This window comes from Rhinatrema bivittatum, chromosome 2, assembly GCF_901001135.1.
Source record: "Rhinatrema bivittatum chromosome 2, aRhiBiv1.1, whole genome shotgun sequence".
Lineage (NCBI taxonomy): Eukaryota > Metazoa > Chordata > Amphibia > Gymnophiona > Rhinatrematidae > Rhinatrema > Rhinatrema bivittatum.
In genome coordinates, this window is record NC_042616.1 from 2349859 (window position 1) to 2373559 (window position 23701).

Here is a 23701-nt window from a genome sequence, read left to right on the forward strand (position 1 = left end):
GCACTGTCACGTAACTTTACTTTTGCTATCAAGAAGTTGTTAAATCTCAAAAAAAAAAATTATAGGCATCTGAAGTGTTTAAAGGGGTCTGGGATAATTGAGGGAGTGCAGGCTAAAGAACCAAAGGCATTGGGAGGACCTAGCTGACCACTAGAGAAACTGGTTGACGAACTGGTGAAACTGGCCATCGGCTGGACACATCTGTTATAAACTACCCTCGGCTGTGCGTCCGTAAGGAGACTTATGCTGCTGGACACACACAAGCTTAAAACTAGAAACACATACATGCACCTATGCTATTTATTACATGCTCGTATGTGTGTGTGCATATTATAAAATTGCCGCGTCTCTGGGCGCACGCCAACACGTGTACCCGTATACCCGTTTGAAAGTTACTGAATGTTCTTTGCCTCACCAGTAAAGCTGTCTTAGGGGCCGTCCAGCCTTCCTTTGCTGGACTGGTCAGCGATAATCTTTGAGTTTTCAGGCAAGAAAAGCAAAAACAAATCCCATAAATACTCCCTAAACCTTAATACAAGTCCAAGAGTATACAATTGTGGAAGCGGTGTTCATGTAGAGACCCTAAAACATGCTCAAGAGCATGGTATGTGGGAACGGCATTCTTGTAGACTTGGCAGTGTCTGCGCAACCAACACGAAGCTCAAGAATTTCAACTAACACACCATACCCTCAGATCACATCAAAACACGTCCTTCGATATCTGCTCGTCTTGCCAGTAATATGAGGCCAGACAATCTCCCCATAAAGCATTTTTACTATAATTTGTACAAAGACAACCAACTAGAGCAAAAAAAGAAAAAGGCAAATAAAGGAGTCAAGAAAAATAAAGTGCAAAAGAAAGCATTTTCTTTTATATTTTCACTGCCGTTCTCTTTACCTATTCCATTGAGCCCGATGAGTCCATAGCGGCGTCCAGAGTTCAGCTCCAGGGTGGTATCACTAAGCAGCTCTTGGCCATGGAAGGTCAGCGACATGTTGATGATATGCACATCAGTGCTGTTTGGATGAGAGGCAAGCACTCCAGTGACTGCTCGGGCTGCTGATTTCCTCTGTTCAAACTCCTCTAATTGCTTGGTCAGCTCATCCACTAGTGTTCAAAACAAAAAGAGAACAAGAAGATATTTCGGAGTCAGCGAGAAGTCAGACAAGCTCAAAGAAAGCACTTAAAGCCTACTGAGTTGAAGGAAGATGGGAATCGCATATCCAACCTACTTCTGATTTTTTTTACAATTCTCTCAACTTGGTAATCCAGAGTAAAAAGCAAAAATCTTGAGCATGTGTGCTAAAAAGAATAGTAAAAAATTATTTGTGACCATTCTGACCAGGTCTCTCTTCAAACTGTCCGCTAACTGTTCTGTTTACACAATAATGTAATTACTAATTGTTTTAATTTTGTTTTTAATTTGTTTTCCAATGGTTTTTAATTGTTCTATACGTTCTATGTAAACCGCCATCCAGGCGATAGTTAGTAATTTCCTTGTAAACCGGAGTGATATGTATATTATACAGGAACTTCCGGTATAGAAAAACCAAAAATAAATAAATAAGCAGCAAATTCCAACTTTCTACCTAAAGAGAAAGTAAAGGTGAAAAGTCCAACGTGTACACATGAACTGTCCCTGGGAACAAAGGTGGCGTGGATACTGCATCAGCTTTTTCTGTAGATAACATTCCTATGGCAAATATTTAAAAACCTATGTATATTATTTTTGGATCCCCTCCCCCTATGTTTTTCTGGCCTGAATAAGGGTGATTTTCCAAAACATTATTCTTTACCTGCTAAATAGTTTTTAAACTTGCCCTCTCATTGTACACACTCTTCCCATCACCTCCCACAATTCTCGCCACAACTAGAGGCCAAACAAGTGAATAATGCAACAGTCAAAGCCAGAAGGATGCTTGGTTGCATAGGGAAAGGAATTGTCAGCAGAAAAAAAAAAAAGAAGGCAATATTGACCCTGCTGAGACCTAATTTGGAATACAAGTGGGAAAATCTGGAGCCCGCGCCTTCAAAAGAATATAAACGGTTGTAGCTGGTTCAGATGGTGGCTATTAAAATGGTCAGTAGTCTTCATCATAAAACATAAAGACAGATTTAAAGACCTAAACACGTCTACCACAGAACAGGGGTGCTCAAACGGGTGCTATGGGCCCTCCCAGTCAGTCAGGTTTTCAGGATATCCCTAATGATATCTAGAGATCCAGAATAGACTAACACTACTATCCCTCTGAATATCTAAACTTGTATTTCCCCTTTAGTGTGAGATAATATGATAGTATTAACAGTATCTTTACATCATGCACAATTAAGCGCTGGAATTTGTTGCCAGAGGATGTGGTTAGTGCAGTTACTGTTGCTGGGTTTAAAAAAAGGTTTGGATAAGTTCTTGGAGGAGAAGTCCATTACCTGCTATTAATCAAGTTTATTTAGGGAATAGCCACTGCTATTAATTGCATCAGTAGCATGGGATATTCTTAGTGTTTGGGTAATTGCCAGGTTCTCCTGGCCTGGATTGGCCACTGTTGGAATCAGGATGCTGGGCTTGATGGACCCTTGGTCTGACCCAGCATGGCAATTTCTTATGTTCTTATGTAATTTAGGAATCCTGCCAGGTACCTGTGACCTGGATTGGCCTCTGTTGGAATCAGGATACTGGGCTTGATGGACCCTTGGTCTGACCCAGTATGGCAATTTCTTATGTTCTTATGTAATTTAGGAATCCTGCCGGGTACCTGTGACCTGGATTGGCCACTGTTGGAATCAGGATGCTGGGCTTGATGGACCCTTGGTCTGACCCAGTATGGCAATTTCTTATGTTCTTATGTAATTTAGGAATCCTGCCGGGTACCTGTGACCTGGATTGGCCACTGTTGGAATCAGGATGCTGGGCTTGATGGACCCTTGGTCTGACCCAGTATGGCAATTTCTTATGTTCTTATGTAATTTAGGAATCCTGCCGGGTACCTGTGACCTGGATTGGCCACTGTTGGAATCAGGATGCTGGGCTTGATGGACCCTTGGTCTGACCCAGCATGGCAATTTCTTATGTTCTTATGTAATTTAGGAATCCTGCCGGGTACCTGTGACCTGGATTGGCCACTGTTGGAATCAGGATGCTGGGCTTGATGGACCCTTGGTCTGACCCAGCATGGCAATTTCTTATGTTCTTATGTAATTTAGGAATCCTGCCGGGTACCTGTGACCTGGATTGGCCACTGTTGGAATCAGGATGCTGGGCTTGATGGACCCTTGGTCTGACCCAGCATGGCAATTTCTTATGTTCTTATGTAATTTAGGAATCCTGCCGGGTACCTGTGACCTGGATTGGCCACTGTTGGAATCAGGATGCTGGGCTTGATGGACCCTTGATCTGACCCAGCATGGCAATTTCTTATGTTCTTATGTAATTTAGGAATCCTGCCGGGTACCTGTGACCTGGATTGGCCATTGTTGGAATCAGGATGCTGGGCTTGATGGACCTTTGATCTGACCTAGCATGGAAATTTCTTATGTTCTTATCACAATTTGTTACTATTTGCGGGTGTTTGTCTCTGATTGTCTTTTTTATATGTTAGATTTTTTTCAAGTACATTGGTGAAGATCGTTCGTGATTTGTCCCTCCCAATGCAGGCTAAGCGAAACATGGCCATGTTGGGGGACTAATAAATTTAAATAAATCCTGCTTCATTGGTATGCACAAGAAATATATGTCTGCCTGACAACTACAATGTTTGAATGAATAAAAGACCGCTTCTAGTTTATCATGGTTTTCGTACCTGTTGATGATCTACTTGCCCTAACACACCTTTTCATATATTGTTTGGACTTCCATTGGTTCTCCACTCATTTTGTGGTGTTTACCTAAGTTACTGATTGCCAGGGGTGAAGAGCTCAGAAATCCATGCATCCAATAAACATGGGCAGCCAAACAGATTGCTGGTCAAGCAGTTCATCTGATCACATTTTCTGCATCATTGTATAAAGCAAAGTTGCTTACATGTAACAGCTGTTCTGATGGGTAATATCATCCGACGGAGCCTATCACAGAACTTTGATTTCAAAGACCTAGAGCTGTCAGCATTCTCTACTGAGCATGTGCAGCAGTAGGTATTTCCCTGCCCCCCCCCCCCCAGGCAGAGCCCATACATAGAGAACGAACTCACAGGACCTGTGGCATACCCTGTCTGCCGAACACTACTAGAAGAAATTCTGACCCCTCAAGTCAGATGGTGTGGAACCAAGAGTGCCAAAAATGGAAGCGTCTACCAGTCTAAGGGAATTACCACGCCAAGATCCACCTGGCAGGATAAGCTCAGGTGAAATGGAAAGCACGTTGGACAAATCAAGCAAAATACAGAAAGCCTAAGTACATACTATCCAGAATATAGCCAAAAAAAACAGAGAAAGGATGGTATACCTCTCACTGAATGCATATAGCAAGAATCTGCAGTTCACACCACAGCTTCTCCTTTGACATCCCAACTGGAAGTCAAAAGAAGCAACAAATACAAAGAGCAGACCCCGGGGCTGCAGTAAATAAGAGAAGCCGCTAGGCTATATAATCAACGTTGGGCAACATCCCAACAATACTCCCTGAGCTGATTCCGGCCAGGAATTGCCAATGAGGCTATCCTCTCAGTAGACAGGAACAAACAGAGCAAACCTCCCAAGAAAGAAGTCCGAAACATCTCCACCAAGAGAAAAAATGGGGATGTCGCTTGAGCCAGCCCTTTAGAAAAAGGACTCTCTCACCACCTAGAAATCCAGTGGGTACCAGGAAAGGTTCAGTCTGACCAGCAGAACAGACTGCTCACCAGTCAGGTATAGGTGGGAACCATAGTAACCTGTACTTCCACCTAATAACCTCGCGCCCATGAAGTGGAACATCTGCATGGAAAAGGACCATTTTGTTGGTGTACAGCCATTGCCCTCTACACAGTTAACCTGAAATAGGTAAGGAGAACGCTCAAGTATCTGCAACCAAGGAGTGAGACCTCTGTTGCGATAGTCTCCTTCCCTTAACATACACAACCCATGGATATGGTGAGGCATCAGCAGGCACACCTGCTAGCTGGGACACAGATGGGCTAGAAACTTCCTCACAGAGGTAGGGCCCCATACGCAAGGCAGACTGGCAGGGACAGCCACTAAGCAAAATTATGCGCATTTCGCCTAGCAGATAAAAGAAGTACTCCCAAATGGGAGAACTCTGCATATGATGCTGGGGAGCAGCCAAGAGAGGGAAATGCAATAATTCCCCCTTGAAACAGCCCTGTTGTACAGTAGTATAAAGATGGAATGAGCGCTCCTGCTCGAGGAGCTCTCGGATCCAGCAGGGAGCAGAAAGCAGCTACCATCAGAAATGAACACCCTCCCCCACCCCAGAGAATGGCGAGCAAAAACAACCCCTTCTTGGGGTGGGAGACCAGGTGCCCAAGAGGGACCCCATAAGGTCATCTCTGGAAAACCAACAGCCATATCCCCATTCCCTGAAGGGATGGGAAAGCACCATAGGAATCAAGTTGCCCTGATCCTGAAAACTTCACTACTCTGAATGAGAGTAGATTACAGACGCCAATCTCTGAGGTTCAGGAAGCGACAATACAAGCTGCTGGTGGCTACCCAGTTAGAACAGAAAGGCCACCACAATAAGCAAGTATAGGGATGCCAGCTAAAGTTATTCAATCAATCCCCGCTGCCACCCACAAAGCTCCAGGACCCGTAAGGAAGTGTATCATTCATGAGAATTGAGGCCCCAGCTGAGCAACAAAACGGCAAGGGACTGCACCCGGGACGCATCCTCCATGCAGGGGATTTGAGCGAAAGACAATATGGGAGGGGCCAAAAAGGTGCACCCAATCCCCCATTGGGGGGGCAAGAATCCTGACACAATCGCCCCAGAATTCACCCCCATAGAGGAGCAAACAGGAGCACAGTCTTTGCCAAGATATGCCACTGCACTGATGAGTAGTGCATAACATGATATCCTGGCTAAACTGTAACAGACACAGAGGGCAACTAGAATAGTAGTGCCCCTGCGCTAAAACACCACTCTTCCAGTACAAGGGTACCCCATCCTTTCGACAGAGGCACGAAAGAGCTCCACATTGCAGAGACCATGGGCAAAGCCCATGCCTCAGCTTGGACTAGATCTGGTGGCCACACCTGTGAAAAATCCATCAAAAGTGTGTCATTGCATCCCTCACGTTGGTGCCATATAACAACTAAGGTGCAAGACACATAAGGCCACCATGACAGAAACAACCTCAACAGAACCGAGATGAAGATGGCAAAAACGCCATCCATGACGTTGACAGTGATATCAAACAACTGGTGGCACTCATAGCATTTGGAGGAGATAACTCCCACCGGTGTGACCCACACTCGATGTACACCATTGACTCAATGACGTCGTCAGTGTACATAGTGAGATGACGGCGCCTGATGACGCCCTAAGCAGCTGACAACTGCCTGAAGCAGCATGGCATCTGTGGTCACCAGCATGTCCCCCCCTGGCATCGAGGAAGCCAATGGTACCCAACAGCGCCAATGGTGCTTTGTGGTGGTGGAGGCATCTTACAGTACCTGACTGCATTCGCCAGTGCTCACCATTGCAACTGCGCTCATTGTGCCACCTGCACAGGAGATGTTTGCCAGCAACCATCCAAGCCTATAACATCAAATGACGCTGCGCCACAGGGCACAGACAGTGTGAGACTGTCTACCACGCCATAGTGCTGGATGGCATACTGCATAACCTATGATGCCCTGGTGCCTGAAGATGCTGAAGGCCTAGGGACAGTGATGGCATCCATGTGGCCTGAAGGAGATGATGATTTGGTGCACCAATTTAACCCCGATGCCAGAAGGCATCAGTGGTCCTGTGGTATCAATGGAGCCCATAATGCTCACAGGCGTCGAGGGCTCCCTATGTATCGATTGTGTACAACAGTGCCTCCGGCGCTCAAAATGGTGGATGATTCTTTGATAACACCCATGGCACTCATGGTACTGAAGGTGTCAATGCCACCAAGGCCGTTGACAGCCATGACAGCATCTGTGGCTGTCAGCCTTGACAGTGCCCCTGGTGCTCGACAGTGCCCCTAGTGCTCGAAGGCACCTATCGTGCTTGATGGCACTGATGGTACCCAGTGGCAGCGACGGCACACGGTGACATCAACGAACACGGCAAGTGATGTCGCTTGTGACATTTGACGGCATTGGCCTATGGCGCTCACCAGTGCCCAACCACCAAGTCAGTGTCCACAATGCTCAATGGTACCTACGACATCAATGACACACTATGCCCATGGCGGTCAGTGACATCAACAGCATACACTGTGCCCAACTGTACCCTGGAATGACTCATCTGTGCCCAATAACAAGGAAGATGACGCTCCACCTGATAGTGCCCGAGGTACATGCCGCCTCACATGGGGCACATCCTGGATGCATATTCCCAGTGGTCTATGGTGTCCTCAATGGCACCACATCCTTGAAGGCATTCAAGGTCTACCCGCTCTGCCTACAGTGCTTGATGGGAGACCATGGCACCCCATGGCATAATGATGCTCGACAGTGTTGAGGGTGGCCATGGCGTCAAATGGCATCAATGGCACTCAATGTCTTAAGTGCATCCATGGCACTTATTTTTCTATACCGGTGTTCGATTTTGCATATCACATCTGTTTACATTCAACCAAAAAATGCAGGAAATTGGGCGTTTCCTTTGTCTAATACATAAGAAAATTAGGTCTTACCTTGGTTAATTTTCGTTCCTGTAGTACCACGGATCAGTCCAGACTCCTGGGTTTTGCCCCCCTCCTAGCAGATGGAGACAGAAGTTTACAAACCAAACTCCGCCTTAACTAGGCTGGTGCCACCTACAGTCTGGCAGTCTTACTTAATGTCAAAGCAGATGAAGCCCCAAATCTCACCACAAACGAACTATATATAGGAACCTACCAACCAACCACTGGCTCACCTATCCCCCAAATGGGACCAGAACCCGAGCCATTGATAAACACCAACAGACAACCGAAACAGGACAGAGAGAAAGAACACCGCACGATAACGGACTCTCCTTCATCATAGCAGATACGGGCGGGACTCTGGACTGATCCGTGGTACTTCAGGAACGAAAATTAACCAAGGTAAGACCTAATTTTCTTTTCCCTGTACGTACCCGGATCAGTCCAGACTCCTGGGATGTACCAGAGCTACCCTACTTGGGGTGGGAACCGGAGAGTCCCGCTCTGAGCACTCCGGCACCAAAACTGCTCGTGCTGGAATCCTGCACATCTAGGCAATAATGCCGAGCAAATGTATGCAAAGACTTCCACGTTGCTGCCCTACCAATCTCTTCCGTAGAAAAGTGGTTGCACTCCGCCCAGGACGTAGCCTGGGAACGAGTCGAATGGGCTCTTAAGCCCACTGGCAGAGACCTGCCCTGGAGAAAGTACGCCGAACCAATCGCCTCTGTTAACCAGCGGGCAATAGTCGTCTTGGCCGCCGCCTGACCCCGACGATGACCGCCCCACAGAACAAAGAGATGGTCTGACACACGAAAAGCATTTGTAACCTCCAAACAATACAACAATGCCCTTCGCACATCCAACCGACGTAAGTCACAGATGTATCCGCGGGAGATCCACAGTCTGATTGAGATGAAAAGCAGACACCACCTTAGGCAAAAAGGACGGCACCGTACGAATTGAAACACCGGAGTCCGAAATCCGCAGAAAAGGCTCCCGACAAGACAAAGCTTGAAGCTCTGACACCCGTCTTGCCGAGACAATCGCTTGCCGAGACAATCGCTACCAAAAACACTACCTTTAGAGTCAAATCCTTCACAGTAGCCTTACGAATGGCCTCGAAGGGAGCGGCGCACAACGCCCTCAAGACCAAATTCAGGTTCCACGACGGACATGGAGAATGGAGCGGCGGACGCAAATGCTTTGCTCCCTGAAGAAAACGTACAACATCCGGATGGGAGGATAACCTCCCACCTGGGCCTGGGCCCCGCAACAACGCCAACGTCGCAACCTGAACCCGAAGGGAACTACAAGACAACCCCTTCGACAAACCAGCCTGGAGAAAACGTAAAATCTCCGGCACCGAGGTCCACGTAGTCCGCAATCTTTGCTCAAGACACCACGACTCAAATACCTTCCAAACGCGTACATACGCCAGCGACGTGGATGCCTTGCGGGATCGTAACAGCGTCGAAACAACCGCATCCGAATAACCCCGTGCCTTCAGCCTACGCCTCTCAAAAGCCATGCCGCTAGACAAAAGCATTCGACCCGGTCGAAACAAACGGACCCCTGATGGAGTAGGTCCGGCACATACGGGAACCGGATGGGATCCTCCAGCGCCAGATTCTGGAAATCCGCGAACCACGGCCTCCGAGGCCACTCGGGCGCGACGAGCACAACGGGCGTCGGATGTAGTTCTATGCGTCGGATTGTCCGTCCGATGAGCGGCCATGGCGGGAACACGTAAAGAAGTACTTCCGTCGGCCAGGGAAGTGCCAGGGCGTCCACGCCCTGTGCCCCCGTTTCCCTACGGCGAGCAAAGAACCGTGGAGCCTTGGCATTCTGAAATATCGTCATCAGATCCAAGGCCGGTGTTCCCCACTGAGCACAAAGGAGCCGGAACGCCCCGTCCGCGAGCTCCCACTCGCCGGGGTCTAGACGATGACGACTGAGGAAATCCGCCTGAACGTTCTCCACTCCGGCAATATGTGACGCCGCTAGACACTGTAAGTGCCTCTCGGCCCAGTGCATGAGCTGTTGAGCTTCGGCGGCTACCGGTTGACCCGGAGTACCGCCTTGACGGTTGAGATACGCCACAGTCGTCGCAGTGTCTGACAGGAACCTACCCCGCACCAGCGGAAGAAAACGCCCGGAGAGCCAAACGCACCGCCCTGGTGTCCAACCGATTGATGGACCAAGACGCTTCCGTCGGTGACCACGTGCCCTGGACCGACTGTCTGAGGCACACCGCGCCCCAGCCCTACAGGCTGGCATCTGTGGCAACCACCGTCCACGAGGGAACTGCCAACGAAACTCCCCGTGCCAAGTTGCCTGGACATAGCCACCAGGCCATGCTGGAGCGCACCAACTGCGGTAGCGGCAAGGGGAGATAAAACTCTTCCGACACCGGATTCCTACGGCTCAGCAACGCCCACTGTAAGAGACGCCTATGAGCGAACGCCCAGGGAACCAATTCTCGGGTGGACGTCATTGACCCCACCATTTGCAAGTAATCCCAGACGACTGGAATGGCCTTGCTCAACAACCGGCCGGCTTGTCCCTGCCACTTGATCATTCGCTCCTGCGTTAGGTACACCATGCCTTTCCGAGTGTCGAACAGAGCTTCCAAAAATTCCAGTGATTGCGAAGGCTCCAGATGACTCTTGGCCAGGTTAATAACCCAGCCAAGCCTCTGCAGTAAACCGACCACCCGTTGGACCGCTAACTGACACAGTTGTTCGGACTTCGCCCGGATCAACCAATCGTTCAGATACGGGTGGACCAGACACCCCTCCTTGCGAAGGTGGGCAGCCACCACGACCATGATCTTGGTGAACGTCCGCGGAGCCGTTGCCAATCCGAACGGTAGAGCTTGAAATTGAAAGTGCTGCCCCAAAACCGCGAATCGGAGGTACTGTTGATACTCCTTGCGGATTCCGATATGCAGATACGCCTCCGCGAGATCCAGAGACGCCAGAAACTCACCCTGTCTCACCGAGGCAATTACTGACCGCAGAGTTTCCATCCGAACACGGGGAATCCGCAAGCACCTGTTGACCCCTTTGAGGTCTAGAATAGGCCGAAACATGCTGAATATCGACCGCTGCGAAGCTTGTGCGACGGCACCGGAACGATCGCGCCTAGCTCCCGCAAGTGACACATCGTTTCCCGCAGCGCTCGCCTCCTTTCCGAAAACCCGCATGGCGACACCATGAGACACGGCCGGGGCCGCCGTGCAAAATCTAATGCGTAACCTTGACTTATCACCTCTAGGACCCACTGATCCGAGGTGATTCTGGCCCACTCCCCGTAAAATCGCCCCAACCTGCCGCCGATTTCCGGAACCGAGGAGTGGACCTGCCGCCCATCCTTGCGAAAGTTTACTGACCGGCGCCCCTGTACCGGCGCCCGGTCTGCCAAAACGGCGCCCTCGAAAGGACTGCGCATACGACTGTTGCCTAGAAGCATTGTGTCGAAAAGACGAGGTGGTCTACGACCACCCCGAAGCAGAATCTCGCCGCTGGGGCCCCCCTAGTCCGCGGTCTATCCTCCGGTAAACGATGGACCTTGTTCTCGCCCACCGACTCAATTAAATCCTCCAACTCTTTCCCAAAGAGCAACTTTCCTTTAAACGGTAGGGACCCTAACCTAGCTTTAGAAGATACGTCTGCCGCCCAATGTCGCAGCCATAACAAGCGCCGCGCCGACCCCGCCGACACCATGGCACGTGCCGAGGTGCGCAGCAAATCATAAAACGCATCGGCACTATAAGCAATCACCGCCTCTAAACGACCGGCCTGCAGCGCCTTCTCCCGCGACAGAGCTTCCTTAGCGGAGAGCTGCTGAGCCCACCGAAGTCCTGCCCGCAAAGAGAAATCGCTGCAAATAGCCGCTCGAACCCCGAGAGCGGAGACCACGAAAATCTTCTTGAGCTGCACCTCCAGCTTGCAATCCTGTAAATCCTTAAGGACCGTCCCACCAGTCACCGGAATGGTGGTCCTCTTTGTCACGGCCGCCACTGCCGAATCTATTCTCGGGCTTTTGAACAACTCGAGCGCATCCTCCGTAAGCGGATACCATTTATCCATGGCCTTAGCAACCTTCAACCCCAAATCTGGGGTGTCCCATTCCTTAAACAGCAGATTCGATGCTGAAAAATGCAACGGAAACTGATCCGTGCGACCGAGCCAAGACTCCTGCTGCGGCAACTCGATAGCTAGTTCCTCCAGGATAGCCGAAATCAACGGCGCGAGCTCGTCCTGGCGAAACAAGCACACTAACAAGCGCACTACCTTAGGGTCATCCCCGTCCCCGTAGCCAATACTGGGACCAACTGTTCCCGGATCCCCGTCCCCCTCAATGCCTCGCGGCTGGGACGGCGGATCCTGCTCGTCCGGTTCATCTGACTCAGATTCGGTATCCGGGTCCCCCCGTGGCGCTCCCAACCGGAATGGTCGGACCACCCCCAAGGGATCCGACACCGGAGTGGACCGGACTCTCTTCCGGGATTCTGACCTCTGGCCTGCGCGCAGCGAACCCCGCGCACTTTTCCTGGCCATGTGCCGCGCTCTAAAAGCCCTGTGCATCACCAACACGAACTCCGAATTAAAGGAGTCTGAAGAGCTAAGATCCGGGTCCTCACCCGGCACGCTCTCCACCGCCGGCCGCGGTGCCGTGCCCCCTTCAGGGACTGACCGCTGTGGGGACAACGTGGGAGGTAAATCCTCCCTCCCCCTCCCTGCCTCGGACGCCGCCTTTCTCGGCCGTGCAGGGGACAAAATGGCGGATTTTCCCGCCACCGACGTCGCCGGGCTCAAAATGGCGCCCGTTCCCGCGCTGCGCAGGGACGGGCCAGCCTTCACCCCCGACGAGCTTCCCGGAGCCTCGGCTCGTGCCTGCCGTGCTCTCCGCGGCGGCGGAGCAGCTGAGCCACCTTCCCCCCCCCCCCCGAGAGACAGCCGGAACCGAGGCTGTCACGGGAGAGGCGCCGGGCCGCGCCGCAGGCCCTGCACACAGGACGCCGCGGCATGCTCCCAACTCTCCCGGCGACTACAAAAAACAAAAACGCAGCTGCTCCCCGTTCCCTTCGCCCTCGCGATCACGAACGGCGCGCCCGAAGGGACAGAAAAAGACAACAGAAAGACGGCCAGCACGGTAAACCAACACACAAATTAAATAAATTTTTTTTTTTTTTTTTTTAAATACCTCTGGCTCCGGGACCACCTGGGGGGAGTGAGCCGGGCTCCCCGGTATCACCCCCAGGCAGACAACACGCTGGCAAGGGCCCTCAGCCCACCTTCAGCGGTCTCAACCCCCCAGGGACCTGGGAAGAGGGACGGGCGGACCAGCAGGCACCCCACTGCGGTCTCAGCCCCTACTTACCTACCTAAAAACTCTCAAAACAAACTACCAATCAAAAATCTGATCTCTTACTTTTTTTTTTTTTTTACTCAGAAAACTAGGCCTCAGCTCAGACTGTAGGATTTGCACCCCCTCCACCTGCTAGGAGACAGAAGAAGACTGCCAGACTGTAGGTGGCACCAGCCTAGTTAAGGCGGAGTTTGGTTTGTAAACTTCTGTCTCCATCTGCTAGGAGGGGGGCAAAACCCAGGAGTCTGGACTGATCCGGGTACGTACAGGGAATGAACATTTGTCTAATACACTTTGAACATTTGTAACATGGAAATGGTTAACAAGGGATAAGAATGGAACATGGAGATGGTTAACGAGAGAGAGAGAGGAACATTAATGGAGGTCAAAGTGAAAGGAACTCTTATATTGTAGTCAGGGGTAGGATTTACGTCTTACAGTTAAGGACAAGGTGGAAGAGCTTCTATTTTACAGTGGTCAGGCCCAGAAATATCATCTTGCATTGGAGTCTCAGTGGTTAGTGAGAGGTTAAAAGAATAGTAAGGGTGTATGTCGGTTGATAGGGGGCTTGTTGTTGACTGGGCTGTAGGAGTTTGTTCTGGTGTGGGAGTTCGGTCATGTTATTGCTGCGAAGGCTTTAAGAAATAGCCAGGTTTTAAGCTTTTTCTTGAAAGCATTTGAAGGCATCTATAGTGCTAACACCCGCCATGCACAATGACCCTTGCCAGCATCCAGGGCGCTCGACGGCATCCATGGCATTGTATGGCACCCAATGTGCTGGACAGCACACATGGCCATCAACTCTATGCCCCTTGCCTGGGGTCGAGTGTGCTCGGAGTGGCCATGGCTCCGATGGTGGCCATGCACTTGACATCCATGAAGCAGTCGTGTCAGATTAGTGGTGCTCTGGCATGGACGTGTAGGGCAACCAATCTCGGGCATAGTACCGATGGTGTAGCAGCTTAACGCCGATTGCCTGGTTCATGCTCACCCTCTTTCTCCAGAAGACTGTGTTGCCACAGCTGACTAGCAGGAGGGGAGGCTACGTCATCCAGGGCACCAGCTCATGGAGACTAGTTCCCAGGAGTGCAAGGAGAATGAGCTCTCCTTCCCACAGGAACAATCCAGTCTTTGATTCCTTCATTGCCTGGTACTCAGTCAATGCCCAACGGTCGGACACCACCACATGGAACTCCTGCCTGGGCAAGACCTCAAGCAAGCCCCCAGCCCAGAGGCCTACTCTGTACACACTCAGACTACCAGTGCCACCAGCACCTGATAAAGGCACAGCAGACTAATTAAGGAGAGGACACAAATAAGCTGCAGATGCAGCAATATTTATGAAGAATAGAAAGCAGACTTTGGACAGGCTGCACAGCAGAAGGCCTGCCATGTGGCCAGAAGACAGGCTGAATAGGAGAAAAAAAACCAAGTCTGTTTACCATAAACGGTGTTTTCCATGGATAGCAGGGTGAATTAGCCATGTAATCTGGGGATGGTCCTTCAGTCCTCTAGGTGGTGGAGCTCCTCTAAGCACACAGAGCTGAGCTCTGCGTGCCTGCCTGTATATATAGCCACATGGTTCCTCCCCACTTCAGTCTGTTACCCAAGCTTGCATTTGTATGGGCCTGGAGACTGTCTGGGGAAGTGGGCGAGAAAGCATGGCTAATTCACCCTGTTATCCATTGAAAACTCTGTTTACAATAAGCAAACTTTCTTTTTTCCACAGATAAGCAGGGTGAATTAGCCATGTAATCTGGGGAGTCCTTAGCTAGCAGGTTGAGCACCCCCTGGTCCCTGGGAATGATGATAATCCATTGCAGTCCCTGTTGGAGGATGCGCTAAACCTGTCACATCCTTGTGGACAGTCTTCATCAAGTTCTGCCGAAGGACAGTTCAGCCTGTCGTTACATTCCTGATCGTTTGCTGGTTATGGCAGTAGTGCGAGATGAAGGAAGGCCGTGATGACCCCCATGGCACTTTACACATGTCCTGAATAAGTCCCTTACTTAGGTGGCAATGGATGCTGCTATCGGTTTGACTAGTGAGCCTTTGGCGACGTAGGCAATGTCTCCATTCCCCCGTGAGAGCAACATAGGATACTGTAAGAACCCCCTGCAGTATGACTCTCCTGTCGACTGGGAGTTCAGGAGTAATCGGGTCAGAGGCTCGAAGCCTTGAGGTTGAGAAGCCTTGAGGTTGAAGCATGTACATCCCCTGTAGATAGCAAAGGCATGTCTTACCCTCTCTGCTGCATACATACTTCCTTTCTCTTCAGGGTTATGCAGGTTCCTACTGGTAGTTGACTAGGGGGGACGCTGATGCCCTCCCTAGAAGGGAACAAAGGATGTGACCTTACAGTTACTGTATATGGCGAGACCCATATGAAGTAGAAGGAACAGTACTTGTAGTTCCCTGACTAGGGGATCAAGGAACACCTCCCCAGGAGATATCTCCCATGTGGCTACTGTCCACAGGTTCAAATGGTGATAGCATCAGCTGCTCCAGCAGGAAGTTGCAGCACCATGGCACCCGTGGTCCTTAAATCGATGGGCACAGTTTAGGCTGCCTGTCACAGATATGGAATTTCTAGGTGGCATGACCCCTGGGAGTCTTCAGGGGAAGCAGTATGGGTGCCGCTACTAACCCCATCCCTTGCAACGAGTGAAGGTATTCATGAAGTTCCGGGTATCTGCTATACTTGCTCAGCAATTTCTCCTGTTGGGATTCCCTAGAGAAGGCTAGGATCTCTTGGATCGCTTGTTCTACCTTGCTGGTACATCAGTCCTTTCTTTCCTGTTGTCACCTGTGTGGCAGGGAAAAGGAGCAAATAAGAACATAAGAACATAAGAAAATGCCATACTGGGTCAGACCAAGGGTCCATCAAGCCCAGCATCCTGATTCCAACAGTGGCCAATCCAGGCCATAAGAACCTGGCAAGTACCCAAAAACTAAGTCTCTTCCATGTAACCATTGCTAATGGCAGTGGCTATTCTCTAAGTGAACTTAATAGCAGGTAATGGACTTCTCCTCCAAGAACTTATCCAATCCTTTTTTAAACACAGCTACACTAACTGCACTAACCACATCCCCTGGCAACAAATTCCAGAGTTTAATTGTGCGTTGAGTAAAAAAGAACTTTCTCCGATTAGTTTTAAATGTGCCCGATGCTAACTTCATGGAGTGCTCCCTAGTCTTTCTACTATCCGAAAGAGTAAATAACCGATTCACATCTACCCGTTCTAGACCTCTCATGATTTTAAACATCTCTATCATATCCCCCCTCAGTCGTTTTCTTCTCCAAGCTGAAAAGTCCTAACCTCTTTAGTCTTTCCTCATAGGGGAGTTGTTCCATTCCCCTTATCATTTTGGTAGCCCTTCTCTGTACCTTCTCCATCGCAATTATATCTTTTTTGAGATGCGGCGACCAGAATTGTACACAGTATTCAAGGTGCGGTCTCACCATGGAGCGATACAGAGGCATTATGACATTTTCCGTTTTATTCATCATTCCTTTTCTAATAATTCCCAACATTCTGTTTGCTTTTTTGACTGCCGCAGCACACTGAACCGACAATTTCAATGTGTTATCCACTATGACACCTAGATCTCTTTCTTGGGTTGTAGCACCTAATATGGAACCCAACATTGTGTAACTACAGCATGGGTTATTTTTCCCTATATGCATCACCTTGCACTTATCCACATTAAATTTCATCTGCCATATGGATGCCCAATTTTCCAGACTCACAAGGTCTTCCTGCAATTTATCACAATCTGCTTGTGATTTAACTACTCTGAACAATTTTGTGTCATCTGCAAATTTGATTATCTCACTCGTCGTATTTCTTTCCAGATCATTTATAAATATATTGAACAGTAAGGGTCCCAATACAGATCCCTGAGGCACTCCACTGTCCACTCCCTTCCACTGAGAAAATTGCCCATTTAATCCTACTCTCTGTTTCCTGTCTTTTAGCCAGTTTGCAATCCACGAAAGGACATCGCCACCTATCCCATGACTTTTTACTTTTCCTAGAAGCCTCTCATGAGGAACTTTGTCAAACGCCTTCTGAAAATCCAAGTATACTACATCTACTGGTTCAACTTTATCCACATGTTTATTAACTCCTTCAAAAAAATGAAGCAGATTTGTGAGGCAAGACTTGCCCTGGGTAAAGCCATGCTGACTTTGTTCCATTAAACCTTGTCTTTCTATATGCTCTGTGATTTTGATGTTTAGAACACTTTCCACTATTTTTCCTGGCACTGAAGTCAGGCTAACCGGTCTGTAGTTTCCCGGATCACCCCTGGAGCCCTTTTTAAATATTGGGGTTACATTTGCTATCCTCCAGTCTTCAGGTACAATGGATGATTTTGATGATAGGTTACGAATTTTTACTAATAGGTCTGAAATTTCATTTTTTAGTTCCTTCAGAACTCTGGGGTGTATACCATCCGGTCCAGGTGATTGACAAACTGAAGAGGTAGTAAATCAGGCCTACCACATCTTCTAGGTTCACCGTGATTTGATTCAGTCCATCTGAATCATTACCCATGAAAACCTTCTCTATTACTGGTACCTCCCCAACATCCTCTTCAGTAAACACCGAAGCAAAGAAATCATTTAATCTTTCCGCGATGGCCTTATCTTCTCTAAGTGCCCCTTTAACCCCTCGATCATCTAACGGTCCAACTGACTCCCTCACAGGCTTTCTGCTTCGGATATATTTTAAAAAGTTTTTACTGTGAGTTTTTGCCTCTACAGCCAACTTCTTTTCAAATTCTCTCTTAGCCTGTCTTATCAATGTCTTACATTTAACTTGCCAATGTTTATGCTTTATCCTATTTTCTTCTGTTGGATCCTTCTTCCAATTTTTGAATGAAGATCTTTTGGCTAAAATAGCTTCTTTCACCTCCCCTTTTAACCATGCCGGTAATCGTTTTGCCTTCTTTCCACCTTTCTTAAATGTGTGGAATACATCTGGACTGTGCTTCTAGAATGGTATTTTTTTTAACAATGACCACACCTCTTGGACATTTTTTATTTTTGTAGCTGCTCCTTTCAGTTTTTTTCTAACAATTTTTCTCATTTTATCAAAGTTTTCCTTTTGAAAGTTTAGCACGAGAGCCTTTGATTTGCACACTGTTCCTTTTCCAGTCATTAAATCAAATTTGATCATATTATGATCACTATTGCCAAGCGGCCCCACCACAGTTACCTCTCTCACCAAGACCTGTGCTCCACTGTGAATTAGATCTAAAATTGCTCCCTCTCATCTGTTCCTGAACTAATTGCTCCATAAAGCTATCATTTATTCCATCCAGGAACGTTATCTCTCTAGCGTGACCCGATGATACATACTAGGGGGAACCAGCCCCATCACAGTCTGGTCCGGATTGACACATGGTGAGACTGGTGGGCCCTCACCAGAGGGCATCCCAAGTTTCCGAGGATGAAGTTAGGACTGTCAACTCTTACATCTCTCTTGAGATGGGGTGAGTGTTAGGATAGGGCAGGCTCGCCCTTTGCACATTTCCCAATGCACCCTACTTTCTGACGGTTCATATCAGAGCTGGCTTTGAGTGTAAAGAGGAGTCCCCTCCAGGTGCTATTGATCTGCCTGAGGAAGTAACTTTTGAAATGTCCTGCTGGAATAACTGTTTAAGAGGTATTCCTGCTAACACCGGAGAATGTACCCCTAGCAGGCATCCCTTCTCCACTTTTTTGGCGACGTTATTTCCCATCGCAGGAAAAACCCCCATCGATTGGGCCCCATTGCCACCAACCAATCTGCAGCCACATGCCCAATACTCGGGCTGAGGTTATCAGTAGTGAGAGGATGGTAGGTTGTGATTCGCCAAATAGATCCGATGCAACCCAGATCTTCTTGTTACCTGAGGGATTTTTTTTTTGTTTGGGTAATGATTACTGCCCCCGATTGATTTTCTGTAATTGAGTTCCGTAGAGAATAGGTCGATTCTTGGCCATCCCCAGGTGTGGAAGACCCTTAGCTCTACTTTGTGTTGAAGTTCTTATTCGTGGGTATGGAAGATTCTGCTGAGTTTGTCCGCCTTGGTGTTGTCTATGCCCGGTAGGTATGTTGCCTGAAGGGTAATAGGGTTGTTGCCCGCCCATTCCCAAATGGATACTGCTTCCTTGCAGAATGTCCAGGAACCGGACCCTCCTTTGTTTATATAGAACATTGCTACTTGGTTGTCCGTGTGGATCATTACTGATTTCCCTTGCAGTTGTAGTCGGAATGCTTGAAGAGCATTTCAGATCGCTCGTAGTTCCAAAAGGTTTATTTGTAGTGTACTTTCCCAGGCTGACCAAAGTACCTGAGTTTGAAGGTGGGATAGGTGAGCTCCCCATCCCTTCCTAGAGGCATCTGTTGTGAGTATATATGATATGATGAACTGGGGGTCGTAATGGAGCTCCCATGGTGAGGGCTGTTGATTGTAGCCACCAATCCAAATCTCTCTTCATGGTATCTGTAACTGGAGTCAACAGGTGATCGGAGACTTGTTTCCATTGTGTCTTTAAGCCCCATTGAAGACGTCTCATGTGTAGCCGTGTGTGGGGTACCACAGAGACGCCGCCATATGTCAGAGAATGGCTAGTATCTGACGGGCCGGAGTCTTGATCGTGTGTCTCAGAGTTTTAGCTAGAAGTTTAGAGCCATTGCCCTTGGTTGGGGAAGGAAAGCCTTGTCCCTTAAAGTATCAATAGTGGCCCCTATGAATTGCAACACTTGCGTTGGATGCAGATTTGATTTTTCATAATTGATTAGTAGTCCCAATGCATCCAAACATTGAATGGTTGTTAGGAGATTGGTCTGTAGGATGGAGGGGCTGGGTGCTACTAAAAGCCAGTCGTCCAGGTAGGGAAATATTTGAATACCTTGGCGATGTAGGTGGGCCACCGCTAGGCATTTCATGAAAACTCTGGGAGCCGCAAGGCCAGATGGAAGAACCTTGTATTGGAAATGACGGTATGTGGGAATACGCATCTTTAAGATCGATGGAACATTTGACTCTTTGGGTTGGATAAAGGGTAGGATGGATTTGAGAGAAGTCATTTTGAATTTCTCTGGAATTAGATGTTTGTTGAGTGCCCTGAGATCTAGGATAGGTCAGAATCCTCCTGATTTCTTTAGAATGAGGAATTATGGGGAATAGAAACCTGTGTGGTGATGATGTACAGGAAGTTCTTATATGCAGTGTTGCTGCAGGAGGTTGTTGATCTCGAGGCGCAAATGTTGGGAATGTATATTCTGTTCCCTTTTGCATACTAAGTGTGGTGTAACCAAATGGATTCAGAAGTTTAACGGGTAACTGTCCTTTATGATTTTTATTACCCAGCTGTCGGTTGAGATGTTGTGCCATGCAGATAAGAATTGAGTTAATTTGCCCCCGAAAGAGAGGTAGCGGTAGTGTAGGATTTTCTAAAAACTTTGAGAAGTTTTAGATTGGGTTTGTTCCTGAGGAGTCCTGGTTTGCTTAGGAGTCCTCTGATGTTGATGAAAGGTTTGGGTTTGTGAAGTTTGTGGGCATGGTGTCTAATAGTATGAAGGCCTGGAAGGCGAATACAGCCTAAATGGTGTCTTCTATAGCCCGAGAGGTAACCTCTATAATAAGAGAAAGGTGTTGGGAGTGGTTTGTGACTATACCGCTAATTTCTACTCCTTCAATTGAGCCACTGTATCTTTAAAGTGATCTACAAATAAATTATCTGGCAGACATGGAAGATCTGCCAGTTTTTCCTGGACATCCTCTCTTATAGTTCTGGCTCTAAGCCATGCTATTGTTCTGGCAGCAATAGCATTCACTATAAATTTTGCTGAAGTTTCAAAACCCTCGTATACAGTGCGTATTAAGTGTCGTAATCCTTCTTTCATGTTATGGAATTCCTCCAGTAGTTGTTGGTCAGGAGAGCCCTCCTGCAACTTTGGTTTTAGGGCTTGCAAGCATTCAAACAAATATTGAGTTATTACAAATTCGGCCACAGAGTGGGGCTTTCCGAAAGGTGACAGTGGGTCCTCTGTTGGTGGCTCCTCTTCAGGTTGGTCCTGATCAGCAACAGTAGATAAAAATTGTGCCAGAATCAGGGATATTTGAGACATCGCCTGAGATGCTAGAGCTTGTTGAGGCTGTCTAGCTGGTGGTGCCTCCCTTGGGGCAGGTAGAGGGTGTTTAGTAGGGCTGTCAGTTGCTGTAGACGACTTGTGAGGTTTTTTAGGCAATGGTTCTTCTGGCTCAGATAGAAGCGATGGTGAGGATGAGCCCGGAGGAGATGATACAGGGTTTTCATCAACAATTAGCAATGGAGATGGCTCTCTTTGTTTTTTATGCCCTGAGACATGCTTTTTAGGAGGTTTTTGACTCTTATGCTTAGATGGAATCGATTCAGAATGCTTTTTATGGTAAGCATGTGGCTATGCGCGTCGCTTGTGCGCACGACGTTGTGCGCACAAGATATTTGTGCATACGGCTCGGGGCGGCGGACAGAGTGGCGAACAGGTCAAGATGGTGACGGCAACCACGGGGACAACATGGCGACCACCTTGGGGTCTCACGTGGGAGGGCCCTCAGATCTGACCGGGATCTAGCCCTGCTAGGGCAGATCAACCCAGTGGCACTGGCTGGCAACCTGTGCGACTCTTCGAGCTTCAGAGACCGGAGACTTTTAAATAGATTTCTACCTTACCTTGTCTCGGCACTTCCCGGTCTCATTTCAGGCGGTCTCCGGCTGCGGGGGGAGAGGGAAATACCTTCACCGCCACGCTCTAAGTTGCATCCGCTGCCTCTCAACCTCACCCAATGTCGGGGGCTAGGTCCATGCCGAGGGTCGGCTGCCAGACCATGGCTTACTTCAGAGGGATCGCGGAAATCACCTTGGGAATTCTCAACTGGGGGAGGGACCCAAGGTGTGTACAGCAGAGAGCGGGGCTCGTCTGTAGAGGTAAAATTTCTTGTTTTGGGTTTCTTTGGTAAATTACTCTAACGCTGTGCTAGTGTGCATAGAGTCCCGAACTGCTATGGAGACGTAAAATACTGAAGAGCTGCACTTCCTGCAGGGGTGTATGTACTAGGACTGATGTCAGATTGAAATCTGATCTGTCTCCAACTGCTATCAGGAGTACACTATACCCATTGGTCCTGAGTCCATCTGCTACACGCTAGGAAAGGACCATTTTGGTCTTTTTCTGCCGTCATTACTATGTTACTATGTTCAGTTATTGCAATTCTCTTTAAACAGTCTACCATATAGTTCGGCCTCTCCAAATTATTCAAAACTCAGCTGCCCAACTATTAACGGGGACAAACATCTGAACACATCACTCCAGTTCTAAAATTGCCTACACTGGCTCGCAGACCACTAGTGAATACATTATATAAATAGAAGTGCTTATACAAAAACTCCTTAATAAGGTTGTGATACCATGGATCAGATCAACCTTGAGAGTTCATACATCATCTTACATGCTCCATTCCTCCTGTCAACTGCTTAATGTCCCCTCTCCTAAAGTCGCACATTTGACAGACATGAGAGAAATTCTCCATTTGTTGTCCCACTTAGTGGAATTCTTTACCCTCCAACATAAGACAAAGGACAATAAAGCATTTTAAAAACTTAAGACCTTTTTATTTAACAATGCTTTTCCTTCATTCAGTGAGTCAGCTTTCGGTTTCTCATTGTATGCCAGCCAAACTATCCGTTAAACACATCTTGTTGCATCTTATGTTCTCATTTGTACCTTTACTCTGGACTTCTTTTGTTGGCAACACAAATGATTGTTTTGTTTTTACAGGTCTTCTTAATTTAAATTGTGTGTTTTTATAGTACTCTACCGCAAACTTATTGGAGAGCTGGATTATAAATATTAAAAAAAAAATAAAATAAGTGAGTAGTCTCAGGGAACTCCAAAAATCCAAACAATAAGAACAGAACTCTCACCTGGGCTCTCTGTGCCATTGGCCTGGTCATTCTTCTCTACCTCCTCAGCCCCAGCATCTCCATTCTCCTCCAGTTTCTTGGGTCGCTGACGGGCTTTGGCTGCCTCCTTCTTCTTTGCAGCTTTTTTCTTAGCCAGATCTGAAGGCATGGTTGCAGGTCACAGGTGATGTTCTTGTCTCCCAAACAGAACAGAGACCTGCAGGAAAAAAAATGAACCACCAGCATTATCTGAATAGCATGGTATCTACAGAAAGATTAGCTGCTTAACTGTAGTCTTCTTTAATAACAGTGCAATGCACAATACACAGATGGGTCCATATGACCATCTCCTAACAGCTTAAGCAGATCCTTTCAGAAATTTCTAGGAAAAGCCAAGTATTCCCATGTGCTACCAGATCTACTGCTCCTCTGTTTCCTTTCTAGCCAAGTTAAAAGCTACTTTAAGTAGAAAGAGAATTACTTCTGAATGGAAGGCAGATAGGTGAGTTGTGTAGCTTATTGTGCTGCTGCCATTAAAGAAAACCAACTACAGGTAAGCAATTACACTTTCTCTTATGATAACCAGATGCAATGAGTCACAGACAGGACTCC

At 48.1% G+C, this 23701-nt stretch overlaps 1 protein-coding gene across 3 annotated transcripts in view; it reads right to left on the reverse strand.

The window, feature by feature from the left end:
* LOC115083432 (ATP-binding cassette sub-family F member 2) overlaps window positions 1–23701 on the reverse strand; it is a 191417-nt gene that overhangs the window by 145723 nt on the left and 21993 nt on the right. For all 3 annotated transcript variants that reach the window (XM_029587240.1, XM_029587239.1, XM_029587241.1), the window contains exons 2-3: window positions 23111–23306; window positions 899–1108 (exon numbers count right to left, since the gene is read on the reverse strand). In XM_029587240.1, coding sequence (XP_029443100.1) covers window positions 899–1108; window positions 23111–23258 — 358 coding nt within the window. In that variant the 5' untranslated portion in view covers window positions 23259–23306. The remainder of the gene's footprint in view (window positions 1–898; window positions 1109–23110; window positions 23307–23701) is intronic.